Source organism: Pieris rapae, chromosome 1 (genome assembly GCF_905147795.1).
Source record: "Pieris rapae chromosome 1, ilPieRapa1.1, whole genome shotgun sequence".
Taxonomy (NCBI): domain Eukaryota; kingdom Metazoa; phylum Arthropoda; class Insecta; order Lepidoptera; family Pieridae; genus Pieris; species Pieris rapae.
In genome coordinates, this window is record NC_059509.1 from 5956953 (window position 1) to 5980743 (window position 23791).

At 34.0% G+C, this 23791-nt stretch overlaps 2 protein-coding genes across 3 annotated transcripts in view; one reads left to right on the plus strand and one right to left on the minus strand.

The window, feature by feature from the left end:
* Positions 1-1237: 1237 nt before the first annotated feature.
* On the minus strand, positions 1238-7989 carry LOC111004069 (neuronal acetylcholine receptor subunit alpha-7). Of its 2 annotated transcripts, none has more exons than XM_022274903.2 (11): positions 7911-7989; positions 6823-6962; positions 6314-6358; positions 5981-6090; positions 5271-5451; positions 5119-5194; positions 4433-4627; positions 3941-4137; positions 3494-3705; positions 3121-3223; positions 1238-3044 (listed from the first exon to the last, which is right to left on the minus strand). In XM_022274903.2, the coding sequence occupies exons 1-11, from the start codon at positions 7987-7989 to the stop codon at positions 2892-2894; spliced, it is 1491 nt and encodes a 496-aa protein (XP_022130595.1). In that variant the 3' UTR covers positions 1238-2891. The 2 variants fall into 2 exon arrangements, with proteins under 2 accessions (XP_022130595.1, XP_022130594.1); XM_022274902.2 differs by having other exon boundaries at positions 3461-3705.
* Positions 7990-10720: 2731 nt separating this feature from the next.
* Positions 10721-23791, plus strand: part of LOC111004066 — a 29732-nt gene continuing 16661 nt past the window's right edge. The window contains exons 1-2 of the mRNA XM_022274900.2: positions 10721-10952; positions 15533-17267. Of these exons, the coding sequence (XP_022130592.2) occupies positions 15586-17267 (1682 nt within the window). The 5' untranslated portion in view covers positions 10721-10952; positions 15533-15585. The remainder of the gene's footprint in view (positions 10953-15532; positions 17268-23791) is intronic.

Here is a 23791-nt window from a genome sequence, read left to right on the forward strand (position 1 = left end):
TATAACAACCTTACTTCATCTCCTAACCTAAAGAGGCTGCTTGTTAAAATATGATGATGACAAGTAGACAGAATTATAACTTAACAAATATCATCTGATGATTTCTAATACGCTGATAAACACATACTATCATTTAAATTTCCACAACTGTTAATTGAAACGAATGAATCTAGTTAATTACAACTTACAAACATCTTCTAGTAACCTGCACTTATACATGCTTATAATCATATTTCCTTTGTCTTTTTACTTTATTAAGTTGACTTAGTTTAGCTGAACTTAGTTTCTTCGCGTTTATTTACTTGTACACGTCTTAATTCATTTCAATCAAAAATTTTAAGGAGGAGAAATGCCACTAGATATATTATATGGTGTGGCATTTTGTTATAACAAATCAGCAATATATCATCTTGTCTTTAGTGTTTTTCTATTGGGTAGATAATTCAAAATTATCTCTTGTTTCACTGTCAATAAATGTAGTATATAATTTTATATAATCTTTAAATTAATTCAGTAACTAAGCGGGATAAAATAATAGAAATATACTATTTTTATACTTTTTTGTACTGTTAACTAATATCTCAGATAAATATATTTTTTTGTAATTATTGCGTCAACGCTACGTATTCTCTTTGGGACCATTTTATTCTTCCTTATAACTTTCTTAATTCCAGGTTTACGGTATGTATGATCTTTTTAAGTTCCATTAAATATATATGAAAAAATTCCTAATAAGAATTTACAACTGTTCATAAATCATAATGTTCCGTAAGCTAAAGCTGAGCTAAACTTGATATGATTTGAACTTTTGAAGAACTGAATCTTTTTTCTGATGTTATTGTAAAACAACAACGTAACAATAACACATAATAATAATCATGGGCAATGCAGATTTTTTACTACTTAAACGATCAAGAAAGAGTAAATCATTTTCTTAGCCTCTTATAAAATGCTTTTTTATTTTTTATCGGGAAAAGTATCTGCAGTATTGTGTTGGTGTTTCCAAGAGGACCTCTGCGCATGTGCTGTTGTCCCTAGGGAACGCATCGATTGTCTTCAGCTACAGAGCCTGCTCCCAAGCGATTAAGGAATATAGGTCATGGCTATTCATTTCGGCATTCTTTATTATATTACAATTTCTCTATTATGTCCGCTATTACAAAAATATAATGTGTTGAAAAGAGAAAACAAAAAAAAAAACTTTGCATAGAAAGATTAATAAATAAAACAATCTAAATTTATTTCGTTTATATTTAATAAACAAAGTGCAATTCAGAGTATTAACCCTAACAATTGAACAATTTATGGAGACGAACGTCGCCCCAATACCGCCGAGAAACCGCACATTATTTTTTATCAAAGAAGGCTTTCTCGTAAACAAAATAATGCGCGGATCCGAACAGTTTGATACACAACTGTGATGATCGCATTGGTTAACAAAAATAACAAGTGAACTATGAAAAACATCTGCATTTATTCATATTCGCTCCGCAACTTCCAATGGAACGGGTATGAATTGAGCAGCATTTGTTTCAGACAAGGAAAACATAGAAGGAGCTCTGCGAGGGTACAACATCGCACGATTATGTATCCGAGCAGCTCCTGTCAACACGTTACGTTTTCCTTTTCAGAAAACACATATGTTTTCCACGTTAATGAATCAAAATATTTAAGGGAATGACGGCGGGTAATTGGATAGGGAATGAGTACATGAAAACGGATAACATATGCACGTAATAACGATTTTTGAAGTAATTTTTCACCATTATCAGGCACCGCCACAAGATGATCCCAAGGTATGGTTAACTTCAATTATTGCATTCCAACGTTTGGATGATGAATGAATTTGAATGGAGTTTGATTCGACGTCGTGGAAACAATGGCTATAACTTTACATAATAATATTTTGACTGAAACTTCAAAAAGTTAACATTACTTACGATTGCATCGAAAAAATTACTTTACATAGGTACAAACGTGATATCATGTATTGTAATTGTATAACATTGTTTCGAAAGACCGAGTACGATTTTAATAAAATAATGATTTCATTAACTACACAATTTTAACGAGCGTTTTAATAAGCTATAGCTTTGGATATTTTATTATTTATAACAATATTATCATCCCGTTCACAACGAGGCGTATCACAACCTGTACCAATTGAAACAACATTGTTTGTAAAGTTCTATACTAGCTACTGACACAAATATGTCCGAAAATAAAGTTAGGGACCATAATCACGATTCACGGAATCGAACGAGAAAGAAACAATTGGGCCGATATCGTATGCCCGATCACTAATCTGTACATAGTTTCAAGAAGAATCTCTAACAATGTAATACATTAACGTGACAGATCGTAAAAAGGTATGAAGGAAGACATTTTTGTGCTACAATTTTCCGTTACGATCACAGTCACAAATTGTGATCTCCTGTAATGGCGACTATTCTAGCGTGGAATCCTAAAAGCCTGATCGCTGCTTCGCGCCAGATATGATAATAACTGCCACATAATCGAATCAGTCGATTGGTCAGAAAACCACTCATGATTTTGGATTGGGGAAATTACGTTTTTTGGGGTGATTTCTCGGAAGGACATATGCACATAGGTAGTTGATGGGTTATAAGGTGTCCATTCGATATGAAAAAGATAAGGATAGGCGTCGAAGAAGGTAAACGAAGAAGAGAATGAACAGGCAGTTTCAGTATTAATGCGTAGGGATGGCAGTCAGCGGTTACTTATGACTAAAGTGGCGCGGGCGGCAAGGCAGGCGGCGGCAACTTCTACGCCGCGGCATCGGCGCCCGCACCGGTTCGCACATCACAACTTAACAAATATTCGCGGTATCACAGAACGTTACGCATGCGCAGACGCAGGCGGGCGGGTCGCTACGACACCATGATGTGCGGTGCGGACAGCAGCACGGCTAGCGTGGCGATGATTGTGAACAGGGTAAAGATAATAAGGCACAGTCTGTCCACGACCATGGCGGCAAATTTCCAGTCGCGCGAAATGTCCGCGTCCTCGTCGTCTTTGCGCATCTTGAACAAATCGATAAGGTTATTACTGTATCAATTGTGACCAAACCGTTACCTAATAATATAAAATTAGACGTACCTGGTCTGTGATGACTCGAAGCTCCTTTAGTATGAGGGAGAGCTCATAGTCGACACCGAAGCAGCTATGTGCAGCAAGACCTGCCCCGTTTTCTTCTCCACTCCTGAAAGACGCAATCTTTTTAAAACAGATACTCGTTAGGTAAGTAGAGTAAAAAAACTACTGGTCGAAGGAACGTAGGGCACTACGGGACTTATGCTGATAATGATACAGAAAAGACCCAAGACCCGAGCAGAAGAAATGAAGACGATATTTTTAATGATCTCTGATGTATGTAGCTGTTAGGGCCGGGTGACTGCGGAACGTTCGAGGCTGGGGTTTTAAAAACCGTGCTATTTACGGCGAGTAGTGTTCGTGTAGATCGTCGAGGGACCTGTAGTATCGGCAGCAGGGCGGCTGCTGCGCATGCGCGTGCCGGAAGTCGTCATCAATGTCGAGGACGTTAGCAAGGAGCGATTTAGAGGATCGCTCGCGTAGTTCCAGGTCAGGCGGAGGTGGAGCGCGGGCTGGTGGCGGCGTGGTTGCCGATCCGGGCCGAGACATGCGCAAGATCCAAGGCAGCCAATACAGGAACACGCAGCGAATCTGGTTATAAAAATGACTTCCTTACCGTTGCTATGTAAATTATTAAAATTTTGTGAAATTTACAACAACACAATAATATGGTAAAAGGTACAAGTAAGAGGGTTTTCTATATATATATAACTAAAATCTGTATTAATTTACTATTCATATAAATAGTAGATAAAAGAAAGAATCGCTAGAAATTTTTTCTTGGACACATTTACACTAGCCTTTGTACAAAATTAATGAAACGAACCCAATCGCTCATTTCGTGCGTGTCGGCATGCCGGTGATGGTAGTTCAGTATAAGTATAGTAGAGACCACAGAAGAAGCCACCATGAACATGATGCAGTTAAAGTAGGTGCCCAAAAGTGGGACTGCGTCCGACGTGGCTGGCATTGTCTCTGCCACCATGTTGAGGAACACGGTTAGAGACAACAGAATTGTCACACCTGTGTAGATAAGTAAGTAAATGCATTCACAATTTCTCGGTGCGGATAGAATATAAAAAAGAATGAAAACTCAATCATCATAACAAAAACATTTACGGTTATTATTAAATTTGTTACTTTTTAAATCTGGATAATCATAAAGTCTTTTAAGCCTTAATTTAAATATATGTAAAAAAATTGTATATAAATAGTTTTTTCGGAGTTACTTGACCTCTTCGATAAAATGATTTTTTATCAAAACGTTATATGCGTATATAATGTATAATGATAGTAATTTACCGGACCCCATACATACCTAATGACAGCTTTTCCCCAGAGTCAGGTGGTAAGGTGAAGCCCAGTAAAGCCATAGAGGCGATTAGCACGCACGGAACGATTAAGTTGAAAAAGTAGTATAGCGTTTTCCGCCGTATAACTACAGCAAAGGTTATATCGATGTATGGTTCCGGACAGCAGTTGTAATAGATCTCATTTCTTTTGCCCGGTACCCCTGTTAGAAATATTAATAGAATGAAGAATGATTGCACAATTTTAATATTACTAAAGCTCGTACCTGCATACTGGTAATTGTATTAATGGTCAAAAAACTTATTCATAAAAAATAAGTTTTATTACACTGTTTTAACTTTTTTTCTCTTTATTTTACAAAATAATATAGTATATTACAATATGTTACATTAGAAAACCGCTGTGGTTTGTATTAATGTAAACATAGCAGTCTTGTTTAGGAGCGCGACAAATGCATGTAAAAGTAGTTTTTTAATTTAGAATTTATGTTGGTTAGTGTTAGGCTATCTGTTATGTGATTGGGTAGACTATTTATTAGCCTTAGTATAATTCTTATTCTATGAAAGAAAGAGTAAGTAATAATTTTAGTCTGTGTTTTTTGTGATCAAGAGAAAGAAAGAAACGTAGTTAAATTTCGTATAATTGTTGCCCTATTTATTTAAGACAATTATAATAATTTAAGTTTTAACCCACCTATAAGTTCCCACTCCCCGTTTGTAACAAAACTGCTGATATCACCACCCGCCTCGTCCTGTAACTGTAGATCCAACTAAAATAGATAATTATTTTACTTCTGATTCATATTTTATATACATAATATGTAATTGGCTTCTTAATGTACATACTTGATAACCATCATACGTCCAGCTCCCGAACTTCATTTCGCAACGCTGATCATCAAAAGGAAACCAGGTGATGTCAATCTTACATGTACTCTTAAAAATACCCGGCGGAACGTAGAGGCATGATCCATTGTTTCGTACTACAACATTGGTCGGATATGTGCTGTCGAAACCTTCATCGGCACTGTTTTGAAACAAGGTTTGCGTAAATACTTAGAAAATACGATGATTCTAGGAGGTAACGTCAAGTACGATTTATCCTTATAAAAAGTAGGTTGTTATTCCTAGGATGGCGTTCTCTCACTTCCTATAAATTTTCTATGATAAGTGGAACTAATTTCATCTTTGTATTACTAAGCATATTATTTGTAGACAAAAATTGTTTGCCTAGCCGTGGGTGAACACACAACTGCTAGAATTTTGTATGTTTTAGTACACTCCTACGTACTGTGATGGCCGTTAGCAGTCCTAATATGGTGGTCAAAAAGCAACATTAAAGTGAAACGTTTTGTGTATATTATTCAATGTTATTTTTCCTTTTTATTTTATAAAAATGTATCTGTTTTGTTTTCTAAATAAATGCAGTCATTTATTTAATCATTAAAGACGAAGAAATTACTTAAAGTATTTTATTTCTTCCATAATTATAATATGTAAGCGATTACTACAATTTGAAACATATTTAAAATATATATTTAGCACAGGGTCCATACCTATTGTACATAAGGACGTCGGGTTTCCATAATCTGTGTGGTGGAACTCTTAAGTCTTTGACACCTCCAAAATCAGAAGTATTCCACCTCACGTTCATATCATTCCATTCCTATTGAAAAATCCTATGTTATAGTCTATATTATGAAATAATTTAATGAATGATTTATATTCTATTAGATTTATGAATATAACAAATATTCGTTGTAAATTTATACAAGTGTAATAATGATTTAATGGGATCGTCTTATTAATATGTATTTACTTGGATAATAATATGCGTTTTAATCTAATTTAGGATTTTTTAAATGGTTTTTATTAAAAAAAATACTTACGAGTTTTAGCCAAATGTTGGTGATTAATAATTGGTTTTTTTCATCCTGCAAACAAAATGTTATTGCAAAACTTAGCATAATATTCTTTAATGGTAGTTGCACCTTGTGTCGGTTGACTGACTACGAGGTTTTTAACGCAATAAACTAACGTTAATTCTGACTATATTTCAATATTATAGGAAAATTGAAATTAAATACAATAGACTGATTTAATAATGCTTACACACTTGCCCAGTTAATTACTTCTGGCAAGTCTTATTATAGGTAAGGCACCGTGGTCGAGTCTTCAATATAATTTCGAAGATAATTCATTTATAACCTAAACGCTGTAGAATAATCCTATTGAAGAAAAAATATTTCACAAAATCTACTAAAACTGTTAACACTAGACTAGTTCTTTGTCATTGTTCTCTTTTCATCCAATACATCACCAACAAATAATATTAGATAATAATAATATATATAGCCTATATTTTTCTGTGTAAAAATGAATTAATTAAAATACATACCACGTCAATGATCTGCATGAGTGTGAGGCCAAAAGACAGTTGGAGAGGATCGCTTTCATTGACCACCGGTCGCTCCAACACGTTATAGTGGTCCAGGAGATGATGCAGTAGCCGCTTTTCGTGGTATCCACCGAACACCCCTTAAATATCATTAAGCTATTATATTTCATACATGAGTCTAGGAGACAGGAAACAAGTATCTTAAACTTTATTATGCAAGAGATATAATAAAATTAAATAAGACACATGACACACATGTGTCTTACAAGTACAAGTAGTGACTGACGATCGAATGCGCCTATGACTTGAGCATACAGACCATTATTTTTCATTCGAACGATGAGAAAAGACTATGACACTGGAGAATAATAGAATCAATTCGCTACTGGTTTCAATAACCTTTTATTTGCATTTTTCAAGATGTTTAATGTTTCAAGACGACGACGTTAATAATTTTTTGTTACATAATTATGTAACGTATGGTCAGTATTAAAATAGTTACAGTAATGCATTGCAGATGTTACGCTTGCAATCAATTATGTCATTTGGGTCTATATCTGTGAAATCTATATACGCTGAACGAGGTTTTAAGTCTTTTTTTTAATATTGGAGATTTATGTAGAGGGTTTCCTAAGATACTGCAAAAAAATCTGATGTAATCTTTTAGTTTTTAGAAGAGGTCGGTACAAAGTAGCGTGTATACATTATTATTGAACAGAAAATAAGATGACATGAATTGATTTGAGGCTTTTCAATGTAAGTATTTTATTATCATTATTTTATAACATTCATTCTGAGTCGACATATATGTATAATTTTAGCCTTGAAAAGCTTGTAACTATATAATTTATGATATTTGTATAAAAATTGTATGAATTTAAGTATACTACCTTTGTTGTATTCCTTAAGAAGATGAGTTACTTTAATCTTGGTAAAGTCAGTTTTTTAACATTTCTCTACTTATCGCAATCAATGAAATGTATATGTTTAGGAGTGTTAAAGATAGTAATACAAGTGTGCAGAGGTAGTTGCTAGATGCTGTTTGCGGGGTGTACGGTACATGGCATGATGGGTGATGTTGAGCTCACCTAGCGGCCAGAGCAGCGCCAGCAGCAGCAGCAGAGCGCCGGGCGCCGCCGGCAGCGCGCGGCGCGCCCCGCCGGCCATGTCAGCGCCGCGAGCCCGCGCGTCGCGCTGCCGCGCCGCCTCGCCGCGCCATCCGCACACGCGCCTTTATACCGATGCTAGTACGATCACCTTAGAGTTAATTCTCCTATGGCTTTCATAAATCAAACTCTATCTAGCACCGCTCGCCGACGGCCACGCGTGCCGTCCGATTATCGAGCATCGCCGGCAACGTCACCGCTGGGTCTGTTCAGTTATGTTGTGGTTTTGAGCATTGTTGTGTGGAGCAGGCGGCCGACCGTGGGGCAGCGGAGCCGCCGGTGTGCGGACTGGCGCTCGGAAGGCCGCGCTGCGCCGCCGCACCGCCGCCCATTCAAGAGCGTCGCTCCGCCCGCCCCTACGCCCGCCCGCCCCGAACAGCCAGCGACACGACGCAACGACCGACACCGCTTCTCCAAACATTTTAATTATGCTAATTTTAGAGCCTTTGTAATTTTTATGTCCCAGGCTTTTGAGCTTTGGATGCAGCGGAGTTTAATGCGAAATTTAAAATACTTTGTGTTTCATGTAAATTCTAAATAATTTTCGTGATAGTAGGTAGCTCCTTTCATAATTTAAAGAAGTACCCAAAAACTATATCCAGAGTAGTCTTGGAAGTTTAGCCTGTGCTTACTTACCCGTATAAATATGAAACGATCGGGTGCTTAAAGTTGGAGTTCTAACAATTCAAATTTAAAGTGTAGGAATTTGTGGTTGTGTCGAGTCGAGGATGCGGGCTGCGGGGATGCTGCGCGGCTCCCGATCAATGAGGGCCGCGGCCTGGCCGTCTCCCGCCCGCACTGCCGTCACCCCCTGCCCTCTTTCTCCCACACCCCGCAAGCCTCACCCTATACTGCATCCTAGCCAGCATCACTACTTCAGAAAATTTTACATGTCTCGTTAGATTTTGGATTTCTGCAATACCGAATAGTTGAAGTATAATTCTAATATATTATTACAAACAAATACATACAATAATGTATATGAATATGTTGTCGAGTAAGTGATATAAGGCTTTAATAAGACGCTGTCGTTTTACATAAAAGAATAAAGAAGCCCTAGCGACTTGGCTCTAGTTAACTTGACTGGCGTAACTGTATTAAAGATTATATTAAGAATGGAACGAAGGAGAATGGACGTTTAATAACATCTGAATGTGGAATTGGAATCTCTAAAGCCAAAAACCCTTAAAAAAATTGTTTATTTAATATTTGAAACTATAAATATTATATAAGACTGCACAAAGAGATGACTTAGGCACTACGACATACCTTATTCGTTTTTGGCATAGACTTTATATATTATGTTCGTCGGAATAGAGTGATATTTTGTCAAGAATAATGTTTTTCTAAACTTTTTAAAAGTGTCAACGATAGCACTTAATTCATAACAAAAATCTTTAGCTTAATACAGAGAATATTTCTTTCATAGATTAAATGGCAAATGTAAAGGTTAAAAGTTAAATTACGGGTAGGTAAGCTGGAGACTATGGGATGCGTTGGATGCCTCCACGTTACCAGAGACAATGAATATAGAGCGGCTTTGAGAGAAGACGTGGGCTGATCAAAGAACAGTAATTAAAATGTATTTTGGTATATTACAACTATAATTTGAATAGTTCAGCCTGCATCTTTATTTTTAATAAAATTAAGTGCTCCTAGCAGATGATTTAAATTAGAGAATCATCATTCAAAATATCTGAATGAAAATTGTGTTTAATTTATAATTATCTTATATACTTTAGAGAATTCGACAGAGAACAATGAATCATATAATCGCGTGACTGTGAAATGACCATCGACAAATTGCACATTATTCGCTGAATTGCAACTGAACATCAATACATACCAGTAGATTACTTCATAACAGGGCCGTTACATTATAATGGAAAATAACTCGAGTTTAACTTATCTCAGTAGTATCTTACGAAAACCGAGAAAATTTATCGAAGGATGTAATTTAATTTGTGAAATGGTACTCTGGCTTTAATCAGTGTAATATTAAAATACTGGTTAGTATTTCACAGAATAACACGGTCATTTTGTATAACTTAGGTGAGTCAAAGAATAAAAATGAAATGGTAAAATGGGAATAAAGTATTATAAGAGCCGTTCGTAAATTACATATTAATGACTTTCCATTGCCACTGGTCTGAAAATTTTGACCTAAATTGACTTGCTAATTCATTTTACTTCTTTGATGAATTATTTACTTAGTAAAAAGCAAATTCATATAGTATATTTTAGCCAATGTAGACACACTATGGATGTTTCTTTCTTTCTTAAGATTTTGATAAAATGTTCGTAAATTATATGTACGATTTATGTACATACTTACGTACTATATAGAAATCTATTTTATGCTAAGAGTGAGGCTGATTGCTGATGCTAATGGTAAATTATATTGTGAGTAAAACAAATCCTCAATCGTAACTTGAGAGTTAATACTATTAAGATGTGTATTCTTATACCACTTAGAAAGGCAGCGTTGATCTTCGAAGCCAAGTAGGTAAGAATTATTATAGAATGATCTAATCTAATTAAAATCTGAACTGGCTTCCCCGAGCTAACAGTCGTCAGTCGAAACGAAATATCGGCTTGAATAGGAGATCGATCTAAGTCCTGCTTTCCGCGTGTTCCGTGAACGGGTGACATAGAAATGCGAGACTTTCTTTAAGAACACGAGACCGTGTCAAGTGCGATTATAGCAAACGTTGCAGGGCGGTGAGAGCTTGGCCGACCGGTCGACCCCACCGCTGCCGCCGCCGGCGCGTACGCACTCGCGCGCTTGTTCGCTGTCCCGTGTGCGAACCGAGCCGCACCGCCGCGCCGCGCTACACCATTCATCTTTTATTTTCATTTCCGAAAAGCGACGCTAAAATGTTTGAGCTGTGAACTCACAATAAGTGACTAACGTGAATGAGAGCGTGATTTGTTTGAATATAAATTAACACGAATACCGTTGTGGTGAGTAGAAAGAATATGAGTGTTATATGGGACAAGTCCGCGCGGGAAGCGGGTGGGATCGAAATGAGCACCGTGTGCGTTTAATGGGCTAAGGGGGGGCGGGAAGCTACGCGGGTTGCTACGATCCCGGGTCCAGGTTTTTCACGCGGTCTACGCGCCCTCTGTGCCCGCTCGTATTTCTTGAATTTCCTTTCCCGCCCGCCCAATATATTGTTTTAATATTATGAACAAATTTTTTACAAGCATCGTTTAATATTGATTAATTGTGGCGATTAAACTGAATTATTTAGTTGAATTTTGCAGTCATAATTGCTGTTTCCCTTGTCTAAATCTTGCGATGGAATCATCTCTGATTAAAATTCAGTTTGCTTAGTTTATTACGCAGATTCTTGATGTTTTATTTTTATGACTGTCTAATTAACTATTATCTATACTATTCACATTATGCCTTGAAGTTTAGAGAAATAGCAATTATTTGTTAACTATTTTTCCCTTTTTGTATGAAGTTCACAGTATCCATGCCTAAAATATGTTATAAGTTTGTTTAACTGTAGAAATAATCAAAGTTCTATATCTAAGTAATTTTTAGCTAGTATACAAATAATCATTATCTACTAATAGCCCCGACTTATTATGAATTTTTAAAACCTTAACGTCTAAAAAATGAATACTAAAACAATTAGTATCAGGCAAATCACAAAACGTATTCACGGTAATCTCGACTCGACACATTATTTCTGCATAACTGTAAATCAATATCGAGTCACTATTGTAGATGAAAACGTGTTTCTGTTATTGAATTTGGAAATAGATCTCAGACTGAGACAGTAGGATGTTCACCTCAACTAAGCTTTGCAAAGTGACTGTAACCAATGTCTGATGTCATGCGAATGACGCCCATCGCCTGGTCATTCGTGGTTTAATCTACCAAACTTAAATACTAGGAATATTGAACAAACTGCCAGGTGGATATAATCGATTTGTTGATCAAAAGACCTATAGAATAAAATTGTATATAAACAAATCACTTCTATTAAGCTAAATCTTATATCTTTAAACGAGCAATTCTTGTATATATATATAATTGGAATCTCGGAATCGGCTCCAACGATTTTCATGAAATTTAGTATACAGGTTTCGGGGGCGATAAATCGATCTAACTAGGAATCATTTCTAGAAAATGTCATTTTATTTTTTATTATTCTATCGGTTAGATCGAAAAATATTATTTTTATTTCATCATTTTATGAGGATGTAATTCGTACTTAAATATAATTTCCAAAAGACACAATTTAAAAAAAAAAAACCGAGCAAGGCTCGTTTATTCAGGTACTTATAGATAATGTGCCAAATCATAGATGTGTAAAAACGATTACTTATATCTAGATTTGTTACGATAGTGAGAAGAATGATGTACCTACAACCAAACAAGGTGTCATCGTAAATGTTTGGCTAGTAGCAGAAATTATCAATAAACAAAATTCATTTCGATAGACCAACGAAAAAAATCTTAGTTATGTTTGAATAATTGTTGTCTCAGTTTAAATAGCTAAAGTATTAATATTATTATATTATTTATAAAGTGCGTCATTAGTTAATAACAATCTTACAAAATATAACGACAGTCGTGATTGTTATTACTCATATTGTCTCATAATAGTATATGATTATACTGAATGAATAATTGATGCGATCAATATACGCATTGATCTATAACATCACAACTCATAATTATAATACTTAGATATACTTATAAGATTAGTGTGGGAACTAATTTAGGAACAGTTAATAAAAGTATTTAATATGCAAATATATTGGCAAAAACTAACAACTCGTTTTTAATGGAGATATTTCATGTATGTATATGTATAATGATATTCAGGGCAAAAGACTCATTTGGTATATTTTTTGCGACTTGTAATCAACACAGCATAATTTGGAGGTGAAAATTATTGCAACTACATGTCTAAGCCAATTTAGTTTTTTGTATTATTTTTCTTTCCAAATCAGTGGTGGGTGAAAATATAATAAAACCCTATTTAATAAACATATATTAAAATAAATTCTATTAACGGCTCTCGAAATTAAAGCGAATTGACATCAAACTTTTGTGCAAAGATCTAGAATTTTAAAACCGGGCTAGGAATGCCTGGAAAAGCACTGATTAAAATAATACATAATTAAATAATACTACATATATATATACATCGCACTTTACATTGATGGAATCATTTTGTTGTATCACTTTATTTGAAACTGAGGAAACAATTTACCTACTCTTGTATATTTCCGATGTGATTTTTATTATTAAACAAGTACCTATTGCAAAACCCTTATAATTCGTGCAGTTCAATCTCCCCAATGAATTATTTGTACGTTTCTTTACCTTTTCACGTAGATTGTATGTATAACCGTTAAACATGTAAAACACAAACGACAGAAAATGGTCTAGTTTATAGATAATTAAGGAAAATCTTTGTGATTCCAAGGTTGTATGGCATTTCTAGAAACCATATTTACACAAATAAACGTATTTTTCCTTTTTAAGTGGTTTATTAGGAAAATTCGTTTATGTATAGTTTTTTCCACCTTTCGACTAAAGTTTAGGGGTATTTTTATGATTACACTTATAGATTGTATTTCAATATAGTTCAAGTGTTCCAGACTGTTAGTTGTTTTACATAAAATACCTATATATATGAAGTGAACATTGTAATTGGATTGGTGTGGCACTAAACCCGCCGAGCTACTATGTAAATGTCGCGTGCCATTGGAGTCACAGGTTCGAAAGCCAATATTAAATTGCAAAATGTTTAGAAAACATTTATGATATTTTACATAATAACGGATGTTGTAATGTTTTCGCGGGTCGCATCTGAATGGCACAGGAAAACAGTTGAAGATGTGAAAGGAGATTAACCTTGTACTCTTGTTTTTGTTTTTGGTAAAATATCGGATTTCGAGCACAAAATGCACAAAGTTTTGTAGATACTGAAGTAGTATTGAAGAAATTGTTTAAATGTCTAGTTGTTATATAATTAATGCCCGAATTTTAATACATTTTAAAATATTAACTGCCTTGTTTTACAGATTTTAAACGAAACGTAATTGGCAATGTTAAAAAAATAAACTTTCTATTAAAGAGGATACAAAGTATTATATAAACACGCGTGTGCATTCGAGTACGTTAAGATAGCATTGTTTGACTGAATAAATATGTTATGGCCGATAATGGTTTATCTCAAGTATCCATGTTAACATATAAATATAATAATGTATAATAAAATTATAAATAAAACGGTATATATAATTTAAAATTTAATACTGAAAACTACACAACAATTTACTTAAGTAATGATTAACACCAACTCTCATTTAAATTGAACCAAATTCCAAGTGAATATGACGTCATTTGTTACTAAATACAACATAACCTTTGATAAAGAAAAATTATCGTGTCTGAAAGCATGTGTTTGAATACATATTGACAACCTTCAAATTAAGATTTAAACTGCTTTAGCCCAGTTGTTCACTAACTGTGAAACTATCATATTTCTTAGTAGAACAATAGTCTAGCAATACATAAATTTTAATGAATGTTAACATTATCATCAATGAAGTCAAAATTATGTATAAAACTCGTGGCATTAACACGTAACGGTTTGATGGCGTTGAGTTCTATCGAATAACGTTTCTTAATTAATGTTGTTGATGTTATGAAATATTTTGTTGTAATTGGTCAAGTCAGCTGTTTCATGTCATTTTTGGTACGCGCATATTTTCTTTGTTTAAACGGTAAAATCATTCATTATTCACTGATTCAACATTCTCATTTTGGCGAATACATGCCGAGGTCGTTTGTCAAGTACAATACTCCTTTGCGTGAATTGGTTTTAAATTATTGTTGAACGGTATCAATAACTTTAGAATTGATTTCAATCTTAACTTGACCATATGGGAAGTCGTTTATCGGCAGAAGTTCAACACACTTTATCCTGTATGTAGAAATAAAACTTCCTTTATTTTGTAGTCAAAATTATACGTAATTAATTTCTGTAACGCACATTAACATGTGTATGTAGCGTGACTGAAATTTCAAGATAAAATAAATAATTAGCTAACGGGAACTTGAGTAGTTAATCGTAACTTATATCTTTGTAAAACTATGAATTCTGTTTATAATAAAAATGACTGGACAGCCCTTGGCTGGCTCGCTCGAACCTATGTTACCGATCTCTGCAAACCTGGCTAACCACATCTGCAATTGGTTTCGATACTACTGACCTACATCTCCGTCACCAATGATGTGGCTTTTGGTTCATTGACGCTTGTAATACTTTCAAGTCGAACGAAAGTTTTCTTTTAGCGTGAGTGAGTGAGGCCATAACACTAAAGAGACAATATAATTTTAGCCAGCCCTAGAGTTACATAGCAGTTACTATTGTAAGATATTCAAAATCTGATGTGCTATAAATCGACATACTAAAATAAAATAAGTTTAAATTATCGGTAGTTAGTTAGTTAGTTGGTTATATAGGATATAGAAATAAAATGAATTCTAAGAATGTTTTTTTTTTCAGATTGGATCTCAAAGTTGAGCCTATTTAAAAGGTTGCGGCGCGTCGGACGCGGTATGGAGACAAATGCAGCGGAAGAGGAATTTATTACAATAGTACCAGTAGGCGAAAATAAGCCGCCAGTACTGGATCCCAGTTTTGTTACTGTTCTCACAGTTGGGGCGGCGGGTAGCGCTGCAGAAGTTTCTGTTCAGAGACCAAGAGGTGCTCGGCTTGGCCTAGGTCTTAAATTTGAAGGTGGATCGGCTGCTGATGAGAATGTAAGGCGGTTACTCGTTCAATCATGTGCTGATGACAGCCCGGCAGCCAACGCGACCACCCCATGGGGTAAACTCTTACCTGGCGATGAAATACTGGCTATAGATGGCGTTTCGGTTTCCGAGCTTACCAGAATTGATTGTGTACGTCGGCTTAAAGATTCAGATGAAAAGTTAACTCTGCTCGTGCGTCACTTTGAGTCAAGTGACAAAATGGATATTAAAATGTTAAACGAAAAAGAAGCTCCAATTACTACAGCTCTGGTAAATGAGATAACAAGGCCAACATCTTTACCTCCACCTGTTCCTCCACGGAAATTAGGCAAGAAAAATTCTTTCAAAGATAAAACTACTTTACCCACTGTTGGTGAGCAAAACGCTCTCATTAATATAGACCAACCGACTAAAGCTGAAAAGTTAACAAGCAGCCAAAATACGAAGGTTACAAAATTATCTCGTAAATCTTCATTTGATAGTCACCTTTTCAGACAAAACAAAGAAAGCCTTGCCTGTTTAAAGAAAGGATCTCCCGAAGAGGTGCGACGCCTAGTTCGTCGGCTATCAGATGGCAAAGCAATTCCCCCAGAAGCTGAAGTTTACATTGATTTGTTGTCTAACGAATGGGAGCGTTGCTTAGCTTTAGCTGATGCAGAATCAGACGATACGGGAAGTTCAATATCAACAGTTATTGATAGATTAGGGTCAATGGCAAATTCTGTTGAAAATAGTATCCCGTCAACACCTATTATGCAACCGAAATCAATTGATATACAGAAAGTTTTAAATAGTATTGAGAATATCGATGATAATATTTTGAAAGATATGACAATTAAAAAAATTAAAGAACCAAATACAGATATAAATGATAATTGTATGATATCAGAAAAATCTTTAGTTTCAAATAACTTAAAAATTAAAATGGTTGCATCTACTAATTTGCAAGTTTCCGAAGATAATAATTTAATCAGTAATAAAAAACTGCAAAGTGACAAAAATAATAATAATACCGTAGATGAAAATGTTATGCCTAAAGCTGAGATAAAGGAAAACGTCCCAAATAAACAAGACATTGTTCAAGAAAAGCCTAAACCCATGCCTCGTAGTACAAAAGTGGAACGGTCAGCTAGCGAAAGGAAACGTAAACCGATTCCGATTCCAGAACCACCTCCAAATCCAATAGTCGATCAGCTATTAACACCTACAAAGAAAAATTGCATTGAAACATGGCTTCAAAGGTCGGAGGCTGAAATGAATAATACAACGGATAAATCGGATGGACCTGCAGTTCCTGAAATACTACCTCGTTTAATTGATTTCGTGCCGAAAAACCAGTTTGTAGAGAGTTCAAATGAAACTCAAACCTGCATAAGACCAACTACGGCGCCGCCCCCGCCGCCCGTTGACCCGCGAGAGGATGGTTCCGGTGCTTCCCTGGACACTATAGGGGAACTGGATGAATCTTCCGATGTCACTGATAATGCGTAAGTACTTATTGCATTAATTCGTGATTTATATAGAGTTACACTATCACATAATCGTTATGCCGTAGAACCTCATAGTTTAGTTTATTGTTATTTGAACATAAATTATTTATTTTTTAAGTAACCAAGACTGGTTATCAATTATTGAAATAACTAACTAATATACTAATGGGGAAGTGTTTTGCTCCACAAACAATTATGCATAGTTTATTAACATCATAAACATTACCTTTAAATTTAAATTTTGGTGTAAGGCTAGTATAATTATCGATCTTATTAACAATTAATAAGCGTGTGAAGCATGCATTAATAATATTTTAAATGCTTAATACATTTGGTATTTTAGGAAACAATAGCATTCCATTGCTAATAGTATGCGGTCGAGAGATTTGTTATACGTATCCGTTATTAGTTTCGCTTCCTCGTTAGTCGTAAAATATTTTGTTTGTGACTGGCTTGACCCATTCATAACGTGTCAAGTAACTGCAATCCGGTCGTTTACCAATTACATCGATTTGGGTACACATATATTGCATTCGTAGCTTGTTTTAGTTTTACAGGGCCCTTGCTCTGTCACTTCCAAAAGCGATACAGACAACGACAATACGGGCGCTTGTTTTGTAGTAAAGCAAAGAAGGCATTACAGAACTTAACAATCGTTATTACTAGCTTAATCTTTACTGTTAAGAAATATCTTAGTATGCTCAAAAGATAAAAGAAAATAGTTAAAGATACCTTTTATTTTTGTAAGTAATACATAATGTATGGTCGGCACTATAAAACGCTGAAGGTTGGTTGGTGAACACGAAACGACTATGAAAGCTATATGATTATTTCACTGGATTGGATTGCAATAGTCCAGGCAATTCTAGTATGGTAATTATTAAAAAGAGACAATTGAAAGTGCATAAAAACTAGTATTAATAAACTCATTCTCATGTATAAAAGAAATACTTTAAAATATATATTTCATTGCATTTCTTGAGGGGAATTTTTCAACCAGTTTACTAGTCAATGCAAAAGAAAGTATATTTTCACTTTAGCAATTATCTCTCTGTAATTGAAACGTCCGTTATTTACTGGTTTTATTTGTATTTGTGAAATAAAAACCTGTAGATAAGCTCTACCGTGAATATAGATAAATATTGAAACATAGAAAGAAGAATATATAATGATGCTTGAAATGAAAAAAAAATGCAAATTACAATTCAGGTTTCTTTTAAACACATTCTTAACTTTTGATTCTATGGGACCCGACCCTAGATTTAAAAAACCAAATAAAAAATTTGCACATCGTTTTAATCTAATTGAGTACATTATGTTTTCATTCCTAGATTTATACATATGTATTTCTAATGAAATATGTATATGCAAATTGCTTAACTTTTATAGAGAATGCAAATAAGGGTGTAGATTCAGACTGCACCTAGTTTAATAATACAACAGCTTCACAGGGAGACTCGTTTAAATGCTAATTATGAACTGATTTGTCGGTATTTGATACTGTGGGCGTTTACGATCTAAACGTATGCATATGATATTGTTATCATTTGAGTACGCCATTGAATATCGTCATCATTTTATCATTGTTGGTATGCATATTAAAGATAATTCTAACTTTATAAGGTTCATAATCGGGTGTATAATAAATATAGCAATTATATTCTAAAAATTGAATTATCTTTGCTATTTCGTTTGAGATTATGTGAGTACTTTTAGATATACCCAGATATGACAGACAAAGTTATTTTGGTGTTCGTTTTTTATTTTTATTTAGAAAGAAATGAAATAATGATAGCCTTTTATCTGCTGTATCAAATTGGTTAATCTTCAGTTAAATAAAATTCTATGGTACTTTTGTTGAATGTATAATCTTAATCTAATCTGCTCTTATATAATTTTCCTTATTTTCATCAAAAGTGATTTATAAAATAACTTTTACTAGTTGTACTCTGTATCTTATACATAGATGCCCTGTTTGTAACAAGAGAAAATTACCACTTTTCGTAGTATGTTAAACCTAAAACGTATAAAGTAAATATAGTAACGGATATTAGCGGAAATTGTTTGTATGTATAGAATAGCTCTTATTCTGTAGATAGAAGTTAGATCGTTTATGGAATTGGTAACAATAGCACTAGTTGCTATGAACAGAATGTAAAGAAAGAAAAGAAAATTTTATTCGGAGTGGTGACACACATGGAAAGTTTTTTCTGTATTTTCATACAAACTAGTACAATGGCGAGGGAGGGGGGTAACGGGCAACTGCACTCCGGCACCGCTCACCCTGAAAATGCAGCCTTGTGCACCCAGCCATTGTGTGCCCGCCGACATGTATAGGCACTACATAGCACTATGCCGATATCACGAGCTTTAAACTCGTGAATAGAACCCCATTGAAAAGATAATAGCATCAATGTACTTACAATATTACGAATTTCCTAAGTCTGGGATGTTTTGCTATCCGCTACTTAAGATCTGTTTTGAAGTGGCGGTGCTTTGTTAAGCTTTTCTTTTTTCCTGTCTAATTCAAAACTATGTTGTTGTTGTTACATGTTGTAAAAGTTTTAAGTGTTAAGAAGCACAGCATTAAGAACTTATCGATATTTTTTTTAAACTAAAAAGCAATAACTGCGACCTAAAGTATATAATAATAGTAAAAGTGAGCGTAGCTAAGACAAGAAACGAATGTTGTTCAGACAAAAATAGAAACAAATGTTAATCTAAACAAGAAAGAGAGACTATTAAAATAAAAATGTATTGATAATATCTCGATTGAGAACCGTTAGAAGGTAGGTTAACTGGTTTGTTTTGATTTACTATTGTGAATCTTCGTAACATGATTGACATCATGACCGCAACGACCTAAACATGCTGAGGAATGCAAGCAATATTTCTAGGGATGTAGGTGTAGTAATTTACAAGGAAGGTTATCCTATTTTTTTTTTATAATAACAAAACAAAGATAATTGAGAACTTGGCGCCTTTTTTGTATGTGGACTTTATTTGGAAAAAGAAGTATTTTTTTAAAAATATAATAGGGGGAAAACGAGCCATGCGGGACGCCCAAAAAGGCAGTCGTCGTAGCCCATAGACACCTATTTTTAGTAGGTGCGTTGCCGGCCTTTATTGTATTATAAGTAATTTAAAGTAAATTAGCTATATGATAATAATAAGATTGTTTTAATTTACAAAAACTAAGATTTTACTATTTTCAATTATGAAGATACACAGCTATTAATCTAATGACAATTATATTTTATTAAAGAACATAATAATGTGTTAGTACGACAATTGAGTGGTTAAGTAAAATCTAACTACGTTAATATTGAAGATATAAAATATTTCATAACAAACTACACGGAATTGAAGATGATAGCATCAAAGACATGAGATTAATGTGATGTTAATATTACGAGTGAATACTTATATAGGTACCCGTATAAAATCCAATTCGTTTTCACTGTGTACTTTTCCTATCAGAAATTTTCACATTTATCTGATTTAAAAAGCTCGTTTCGCTGATGAACTAGCTTTGACCCCTATCTTGTGAAATCTTCTTTGATAGTATATGTAGGTACCAATTTGGTACAATACTAGAAATTTGATTTGATCACACTTCTTTTCTTACCAATACGATAGGAAATACCTACACTATGTGAATCTACATAATTTTCTTGTTATTAGAAGTAATAACAAGAAAATAGTCTATGGAAGTAATAATAAAAAATCGTCAGTTAATTTTGCGCAATGTACTATTAACGAAATAAAAACCGTAGAAAAGTTATCATGATTTCGGAGCGAGTTTATTTTTTTGTAACAAAAATATGAGTCCACTATTAAAATCAGTAAATAAAATTTTTTTTTAAACAAAATGAATTTTACTAAATGTTTTAGTAATAAATGTAAATTACGTAAATGCCTAATACTATCTTGATGCAGCGGTGCGTCGTTAGTAAAAGGTATGAAAAGGCAAATAAACTGTATCAACGCACTTCAAGTTTTCCAACATAGTAACAAATAAAAACGGTATATACTTCACCTAATATTGAAGACATTAGATCGTTGGTATTGCAAATTTTGCCAATCATTGAACATCGTGTTACTAATTATTCTAATGGAATGTATAGACAGGCTTTAATCAGGTCGCACGCAATTTAAATATGAGTTGATATGTTTAATGACGTGTATCTTGTTTTGACAGTATCAAATCTATTCTTTGATCAATTGGGAGATTTGTTTTTTGCGACTAACTGTGCTCTGAGTTTTCACCTGCGTTGTGTTTTTTTAACATATATTCTTCGAAATATGAACAGTTTAAGACAAAAAATAATTTGTCGATTCGAAAAGCAGTTCTCGAAATAAGCGCGTAATATAAAAGAAACGGCTGTAGGTTGAAAACATTATTACAAATGAGTAAAGTTATATGAGAAGCTTAAGTGAGAGTAATTTTAATAAAAAAGAACTAAAAGACAGCATAACTTTAATAATTCGACTCGAATTGACTAAAATAATTATCTGTATTTCACCACCTTTTTCGTTATATGTAGTAATATTATATATAATAACATATATTAATACATATAATAACATTTGCACTTACATATTTAAAGTTAAGTTAAGATAGTATTATGATATTTAACATACATTTTACCATTAACCAGTTTTTTATTCCAAACAAAACAAATGAAAGCACATAAAAAGGGAATAACTTGTATCGTCAGTAAAAAAGTAATTTCGAAATTTGGTTTTCAATACTATTTCATAAGCTGCCAACAATGTATAGTTTTTAAAAGCTTTGTAGAACGCTGAACGGTCGAGCAGCCAATATTCACCATTTCTAATTGCCACTATGTTACACAAGTGACCCAGCCCACTCAATAACAGTATACGATATTATTGCAAATTCATATAGTTCCATTTCCAATTTGTCATTTTGTAATTTTGATTCATTTAAAATTTATCGGCTTATATATCATAATATAATAATTGGTTTTGTAAAATAAGTATACCTAAAAATACACACAAAAGAGGTGCTTCCGTATAAGTATACCGTGTAATAATTACATTAAGTTTTTATGAAATTAAATGTGAATTAGTTGTTAATCGTCTTGAACTTGTTTATTAGAGATAAGAATATTTTCTAATGTTCGTAGAAGTAAAGTTACATATTAATGCAAATATTTTGTTTCTGCAAAATTCATATTTCAGTTCGTAATGTACAACTTGGCAGTCAAATATTATGTTGAACTCAATCAAAACCCGAAGGTCTTCAAATCTGTAAGATATTTCATATTCAATATTTTTCGATTCAAATGGTCGAGACTAAAGCGAATCGAAGTTCTATTAAAATGTTCTTTGAAGGTAACCGTGAATTTTGAATTGCTGTCGAAATAGAATAATCGTTGAAAACTAGGAGAAACTATTTTGCCGCCACAAAATTAAATAGAGTCTGTTTTAAACTCTAATATACTTGATTAACTATTCACCTAATATGTTGGCTTAATAAAATGTAGGTTAAGTCGAGTTGCGTAAATTGATAAAACCATCTAATAATTGAGAAACACAAAATATGTTTTCACATTCACTTATTTATAGAGATGAACCACAATATTTTGCAACAACTTGCTATGTAAATTGGCTGTATTGTGGTCTTCAAGTACTTAATGTTCGAGATAATCAAGTAACGTCCGCATCATGATTGCGTCCCACATTCTCAAATTTGTAAGAGAAAACGTGATGAATATGGGGCATTACGATATCAGTTTTAAAGTCTCAATGTAATTGATCGTTAGAGAATGGTGTTGTCCCAGAATTAACCTATACACGGCATAAATTATAATAATAATTGTGTAGCTTTTTGTTTCTCAGCGCGGGTCGTAAGACGCATCGATGCTATTCGAGGTTAATAGCTTATATACCTCATTCTACTGTAGCTCAGGAGATCCCAACATTATTATCGGAATATTCTGTCAACGTATGGAAAGCGTTTGGTATTGCAACAGTTTGCCAAGAATTTGCTTATACAAGTATATATTTCTAGGACAATGGGCAGGTTGTGATCAATTGTAAATTCTAAATACCGTCGGTCATTGAACTAGTTGCATGCTACTTACGGCGTCTGATAAGAAATGTTTGTACAAACTACAAAGATAATATGCGGCATAATTTGCATTTGTTTTGCTGTGGATCACTTCATTTGCTTAGTTTATTTTAATTTTAAACAAACGCATTATAATCAAATTTATGTTCCTAGTATATTCTTTGAAACTAATAGTTAGTTTTAAAATTATGCTAACAAGGTTTATAATGTAGTGTCATATAATGCCGATAATAAATACGACACGATTTGAAGATTATCTCCGGTTAAATGACTTGATCGCGGCGGCGGTATGTGGAGTTGACCGCTAACGGTACGTTGCGCCAGCGCCGATTGGCCCTGCATCGCGGACCTTGTCTCCGACATCCAATACATCTAATACTGTTATTAACGTGCATACTTTCTCCTATGTTAAAATTTATGC